Genomic DNA, 7,787 nt, shown 5'->3' on the forward strand with positions numbered 1-7,787 from the left:
AAAAAAATAAGAAGAAAGAAGTCGGAAAAAAAATAAGAGAAGAAACAAATAAAAATTGCAAAAGAACGAAAAGAAAAAGGATTGAAGAGAAAGAAAGAGGAGATAGAAGAAAAATACGGGTAGATTTTAACATTTTGTGTTCTTTCCGGATGTTGAATTTGATTGAATAATAATTTGTTTATCTAACACTACCTATTGTTTATTATTTAGGGTTAAAGTATGATTTTAGTTCTTAAGATACGGAGCGAAATTTTTTTTTGTTTTTAATTTTTTATGTATATAAATTATTTTTAAAATTTAAAATTAAATTTTAAAATTATCTTTTTTATTTAAATCTTAACATTTTTGACTAAATTATTCATAACAAAAAAATTATAAAATTAAAAAAACAAAAATAAGAAAAAGAGAGTGTTTATGTTTATGCAAACGAAAAGGAAAGAAGAAAAAGGGGAAAGGAAAAAAGAAGAAGGAAAAAGAGAGAAAGAAGAAGAAGCTATCCACGATTCACCTCTACTTCCGTTTCTACAGCCAAAAATTTAAAACCAAATTAAATTTTAGGGACCATTTTGTATGCAAAAAAATGTTAGAAAAATTTTTTTCGACTTATACTTTAGGGACTAAAATCGTAGTTAATCCTTATTTGTTAGAAAATATTTTTATATTTTATACCGAACTAATGTTTATTAGTAGTAGACATTAATTTGGGTTTAAGGTACATGTTAAAGTTATTATTTGTAAAATTTTTTAAATTTTTATTTTAATAAATATACAATAAAACATGATACATACCGTATTAGCTAAAACTTTAATTTAAGGTTATCTATACTACCTGTAATATTTTTATATTGAGTCAGGATAGCATTGGAAATTTAGTCTAGTCTTTTCAGAGTACCAAATGTTTGCAGTCATTTTGGAAATTCTGGATGGAGGTGAGGGCAAAGACAAACTCCCCATCGTCATCATCCATTATTCTAATTTCATTTTCATTTCCATGCTTGTTTTTTACACGTGACAAATGTTTGGATATATACAGTGAAGTTGATTTGTAGCCCGGTTCAACTGGAACTAAAGTTAACACTTAAACAGTTAACACACACGCCTTTAAACATGCCATAAAATAATACTAGTATCTCTATCAATTGCTTAGGCTTTATTTTGAGTTTTTGACTTGCATGTCGATTTTGACTTGTTAAGGTTAAAATTTTAATTTACTTATATTTTAAGAAACTTCTAACACTTGACTCTACCACTTATACATACTCACATCTGAAAGATTTCCTGTTTATATTCCGAGTTCTTTTTCTGAGTAGGATTCCTTTCACATATTTCTGTTTATATTCATGTTATGTACTCATAACTCTGAAATTCTATGGAATTTCATTTTAAGACACTTTAAAACTCTGTAAAGTGTTTTTGATTAATTGTTTATGTAAATTTTACTCGCATTCTGACTATTGATTTTGCCAAAAACTACTACTTCGTGTCAAACTGAGAACTTTGATGCACTGTTTTTATATGTACAGATCTTATGCAAAATGAGTAGAATGCGAACCCCTGCTCTGGATGAAAAATCAATTTGTCATTTAACTTTTGAGAAACAATGAAGTCCTCCATGTTTTTGGTCAACAACTAAATGAATGGCTTACAAATAAAAAATATTGCTAATGTTAGCACTCAAGTTTCAAATCAATGAACACTCTTTATTTAATAACACCCAAAAATAAATAAATAAATAAATAAATTCTAACCATTCTTTACATCCCCCCAATCATTACTTAGCTTATTGGAAATGTTAAGAAATTTTACTTAAAAAAAAGAAGACAGACTTTCTGTACATTCATAATCAGCAGCTATGAAGTCTCCAAGCTCAATTGTACAATTTCAGGCGAGTTGTAATTTCCTGCCGGCACATAGGACATGAAGATAATGTTGCACCACACTCCCTGCAAGTCTATATCAAACAACACAGTACAATTAAATAACAGAATTAAATGTTAAATGATTGAATGTTACATAATAAATGTACATGTTCATCATCAAATGTGAGATTTATAAAAATAGCATTCCTTTTAAGATTTTTTCATTTAAAAACCAGAGTTACATCATATAACTTCAAGGCACATTAACATGAGCATATATAGTAACAAGTTCATCAAAGAAACTTACTGTATGGCCACATCCAAACGCCATGTCCTTTGGATTCGTTAGGCAAATAGGGCATACTGATTCAGTTACAGCCGGAGCCGATGGCTCGACCGATTCAACATTTCGTGGAACTGTGGTGACAGAATTGTCATGGTCTATAACTTCCTTAGGCGGAGGCAGAGGCCTGTTACTTCGATGGTTACCTATTGATTTTCCACTGCATCAGAAAAATTGCACACTCAGTTATCCTTGAATATATTAGAATCTTTCATGGTTGTACTTGTAAGTTCAAAGCTTACCTTCCAAGTTGTAAATTTAAGGCTATCCGGTACTGAATTGGAATTTCCATAAGGGCAGCAAGTGCAAATGCTGCTTCCTTCTTTGATGCCTCTTTTTCGGACATGATCTTTGTGAAGTTCACAAACTAAAGAAGCAAAAAGGAAATGTTAGAAAACCATAGCAGAATAACATTAACATTGCATGGAAAAATGAGAATCTAAATGGGAAATGCAATCATACATATGTAAACTACCTGAAAGTTGTCAAATAACCGGTGCTTAATGTTATCATCGAAGCGTTGCATTTCATCCCATGGTCCATCTCCAACTCCAACCAAAATAATTGAGAGTGGATAGTGACTGAAAATTAGAACAGCTCCAGCATCAAAGATGGATATCATTAACAAAATATAAGGCCTAGCAAAAAAAATAAAAATAAAAAATGTTTACCTTGCAGCAACAATAGAATCAATGGTTGCTTGCTCTTGTGGACTAAGCTTTCCATGTGGTGTATCTGAACTTCTAGTAACCTATGAAAAAACAAAATGCTTTAGAAACATGGGCTTCAATTATATCATTCCGTAAGAAGAATCAAAATGATATAAAACAAAAACGAAATAAATATATAAAACCTGTCCATCAGCAATAATTACAAGAACATGATATTGACCCTGGCTTCTCTCCACAATATCAATTGCTGCATCAACTACAGGTGCAAATGATGTTGGACCTATTGATAAGGGTTCAACCGTTAGTCATTCATGATTAGATCTTCAAATTTTTGCAGGACAATAAAGCCATACATATGTGGTGCCCCTTTATATGTATTCATTAAGTCATACATCATTTATTAGATATATTTGTAACAGATACTTGTAATAAAATTGTAAAATGTAGTCAACAAGGAATAATATTGAACCTGCCAATTTTAAGAGTGGAACAATCTCTCTGTAGCGTGCAAGTACTTCCTCAAAACCACGACAAGAGCGACCATCAGGATAAAAGTTGAACACATACTTATCATGCGTAGATGCTGCAGAAGTATTGGCTGGAATCAATATAATACAAAAGAAAAATATAAAGATTTGATCATAAAGTCAGAAACAAAAGCTCACCATCACCAAATCCAAAACATGGAATCAGATTATCCTCGTCAAAAGCAGCGAGAGTACGGCCGATGATGGAGATTGCCTGCTCGTATGGATTCGGAATCCGGCCAATATGATGAAGGCTTTTGTGGTTGAATGAGTGCTTGCCTGAAATTCCCAAGATGTGATTTTCAGCATTCTCCATTCTCATACAGTGTGTATAATATAACATTAATTTCGTATTCACAAAGAACAAACCTGTCCATTCGTTGCTTTTGGTGAAATCAATACCAAGTATTAAATTTGATGATTCCAGACCAGCTTCTCTAAGAGCAGTAATAACCTGAAGGATAGGGTAGCAGATAAGTACAGGCAAAAATTCTACAAGAAAACATGCAGTAACTATGTTTGCAGCACCTTCATGAGATGTAACCATATTCTTTTCAAATGAAAACAGGTTGCAAATAAACCAAACACCGCAAGCAACTTCACAGTGTGCAATAAGTTCAAAATGATCAATGAAAATCTTACAGATACCTTGATGCCATTATATAATCAAATAAAGTTTTCTAAATACCTAGTAGTAATTCCTGTTCTAGTGTATTACAAAAATTTCTTTATGGTGCTAAGATTAAGATCTCTAAATAGAGGAGCAAAAACCTGATCAAGTGAACTGAAATTATCAGCTATATAAGTGGGGCGCTCGATTTGCTGGTATTTAGTATTCTTCGAACTCCCAGCATAAGAAGAAGGTTGGCGATAATCCTCATAGCTATTGTTCTTTGAAGTTGCATCATAAGAAGATGGTTGGGGATAATCCTCATAGCTTGTGTTCTTTGAAGTTGCATCATAAGAAGATGGTTGGGGATAATAATCATAGCTAGTATTCCTTGAAGTCCCATCATAAGAAGAGGGTTGATGATAATCATAGCTAGTAGTCCCCGAAATCCCATCATAAGAAGAAGGGTGATGAACGAAATCATCACTAGAATCATCTGTTGACCCTGAATTTCCCATAAATACAGACCTCCGATTCTTTCACCTATATCAAAATAAATCTTATCAATTACTATAAGTCTATAACTTCCTTCAAAGTTCTTATTATTAACAAAGCAGTGGCATACTTAATTCTATCTAAATCACGAAATGATCATACATGAAGAACTTAGGAGGAGAAAGCACGAAAACACTTAATCGTTTAGTTCACAACAAGAGAGTAGGGTTACCTGAAGAAAATGAGAGAAAGTACTGAAGCTGATTTGTGGCGGTTAATGAAGAGGTTCTGGTTCTTCTTCTTCCTGTGGTAGTTTCGTTGGTCTTCAATTTGATTTTTGGTTAGGCGATGAACGATGACCATAATGACCATAATTTCAGACAAAAAAGCATTTAAATTGTTTATTAATTGTTAGGTGCTGGCGGTTTGTCATTATTTTAATGCGTGCACTCGTTGTCTCTCGTTGCCTTTCCCTTGGCTTGTTAAGTCAAATTACTTCACATGTTCTGTTTGAATATGATTGGGCTCGGTTGGTTCCTAAGAGGTTCTGTTATCCATATGAATTACCAACCGTCTCTTTCTTCCTTTTTTTTGCTTTTTTGAATTTCTTTGCTTACTAGCATCTTCCACCTTCAATAATTATTCACTTTCTTTGCTCACACGAAATACGTTTACTGTATCTCTTTTTTATACTGAGAAGTGAGAAGTCCCCTTTTGAAAACACATTACTTCCAAGATTAGTAATCTTTCTCATGCAAATACTTTTTATTAGTTAAGTAATTGGTCATTGATATAATAATCATAATAGAATCTTAAATAGAACTCCAACCAATCGTTTCCTTTTTTTCATTAAAAAATGGATCGATGTCTTCTTATTTATTTTATTCGCTCTGTCACAACTCTCACCGTATTTTTTTTCTAATTCCGTAGCTATCACTAAGATATTCTCCTAATTTTTTTATGTTTTTTTCCCTTTTTAATACATAAAATTATATAATTTTTTTTATTATTAAAAAAAAAATAAACGACACATGTATAATAATTATTATTATAAATATTTTATAACTTGAAAATATTAAAAATAATTAATCTTAATTAATTTGGATTGATTTAATGATCATCTCATCTGTTTAAATAAATATTTGGAATTTAAATTTTGCTTTGTGTGTGTAACAATTCATTAATTAGTGGCAGACCCTTAATAAATAGAGCATCATTATGTAGTGAATTAATTTTTGGCATGCCGAATTAGAAAATTCGTAGAAAAAAATGTATTTGTCTTTAAAATATATTAATTTCTCATTATTAATAGCAATATTTATGTATTTTTGTTTTTGTTGAAATTTACCTAGGACAATTTTATTTGTTAGTTTCGTATTTATTCTTGAAATTAAAATAATATAATCAACATTATTCCTTGTTAAAACTTCACATTTTATGACATGATTTTTAAATTTTTAAACTTATAGACTTATATCATTACAAAATTTATTAGATCGATTAATATTTCTTGATAACAAGGTGTACCCAAATACTATCGTTGAGTATTAGTTAATGTGAAGAGAAACTAATAACAACTTTTGTTATTCAATATATAATTTATTCTATTGAAAAATAAATTAGTTTTTTCTGAACTGGTAAATAAATTTTTTTTAATTTCTTACAATATTTGCCATTAAAAAATAATAAATGATCACACTATCTTACAATATGATATATAAAGTAATTTCTTATTTTAAAATTAATTCTAGTTAGTGAGATAAAAATTTAAAATATTTTTTATTATTTACTCAAATTTAAATTTAGAATTGATTAACGACTTATTCCTTTTTAATTTCAATAACAAAAATAAAACTAATTGAGTGATATTTAACATTTAATAATTTCAATTATTTAAATTTTTGTTACTAAAAATTGGGTTAAAAATTAATTATAAATTTAATAATCGATAATAGATAGTATATTAGTACGTAAATAATAATATCTGATATATTATTTATTTATTTTTTGACAAGACTAATATATAATCTATTGAGGATTGATTTATTGTTCAAATTTTTTTTATAAATTTTATAATATGTAAAAATAGTGATCTCATTTTTTATTATTATTTAAAAATTATTTATAATATTTTAATTATGTAATTAACTTAATTAATAATCTTTATTATTGTTTTTATACTAAAAAAATATCAACTTATACTATTTATATATTTTTTACTACTAGTAAATAAGTAGGTATTTATACTATTGTCCTAGATGATAACTTAAGTTACTTATTTTATATGTTAAATAATGTCTTGTATCTTAAATTTATTAAATATTAAGATGAGAAAATTTGTGTAATAAATTATATAAATAATTATTACAAAAAAAAATATTTATCATATATAGTAATCGTTGATATATGTTGTGTCATGTATATATTATAGGATTATCTATTTTAATTATATGAGTGATTATTGTTATTTTTACTTTTTCATTACATTAGTAAATAATATTTAAAATTAAAAATAAAAGATAATTAAAGTTTTTTAATTTGAATTAAAAAATTCTTACAAATATATCCAACTTTTACATATATTAAGTATTATAATATTAAATAATATAGTATTTGTTATAACAATATATAACTCAAAATATTAATTCAAAATATACTTGGGTCTAATAAGAACTCAATGTAAGTAAGATCAACCCAGGCCCATTGTTAAGGTTCCAAATCCTACTTAGGTTAATTACCTTAAAGGACTAATACAGATGAAGTTCACGTGTCTCCTCTCAAATCAGCTCAGATTAGATCTTCGTTGCTAGTTAGGTATGGTAATTGGTACTCAGGGAAGCGTGGCAGACCTTCTTCCCATCCCTCACTTTTATTTAAGAAAAATGCCATTGTCGCTTCTCTGTCTTTGCAAGTCCCTATTTGTTTATCCTTTTAGGAAACGCAAATATTTTCGAATATCTACGAATATTTTTTGAAAAAAAATAATACAAAAAGACATAATAAAATAATCAAAGAATAATTAATTCAATATAATTCAACATAATTCATAACATATTTTAAATGAAAAATAACATTTCAAAAAAAATATAAAAACATATTCCAATATAATAACATAATTTTTTGGACTATACTGAATGGCGTAGTATTCATGTGAATTTAATGGGTCCCATGAAGCGGGTACTTATGTCTGTGTCCCCATCCATTTTCGCATGACGGGTTGTGGAAATTTTACGGATCTCCATCTAACCCGAAAACATGAGTAATTTCCGCAAATATCCATTT

General features: G+C 28.7%; 1 protein-coding gene across 1 annotated transcript; it reads right to left on the minus strand.

The window, feature by feature from the left end:
• Positions 1-1,560: 1,560 nt before the first annotated feature.
• Positions 1,561-5,037, minus strand: LOC112791094 (E3 ubiquitin-protein ligase RGLG3). The gene is made up of 11 exons (XM_025833800.3): positions 4,738-5,037; positions 4,172-4,553; positions 3,770-3,854; positions 3,539-3,679; positions 3,343-3,456; positions 3,056-3,153; positions 2,874-2,953; positions 2,678-2,783; positions 2,445-2,569; positions 2,167-2,362; positions 1,561-1,951 (listed from the first exon to the last, which is right to left on the minus strand). The coding sequence occupies exons 2-11, from the start codon at positions 4,526-4,528 to the stop codon at positions 1,868-1,870; spliced, it is 1,386 nt and encodes a 461-aa protein (XP_025689585.1). The 5' UTR covers positions 4,529-4,553; positions 4,738-5,037; the 3' UTR covers positions 1,561-1,867.
• Between the last annotated feature and the right edge of the window lie 2,750 nt (positions 5,038-7,787).

This window comes from Arachis hypogaea, chromosome 3 (assembly GCF_003086295.3).
Source record: "Arachis hypogaea cultivar Tifrunner chromosome 3, arahy.Tifrunner.gnm2.J5K5, whole genome shotgun sequence".
NCBI classification, from domain to species: Eukaryota; Viridiplantae; Streptophyta; class Magnoliopsida; order Fabales; family Fabaceae; genus Arachis; species Arachis hypogaea.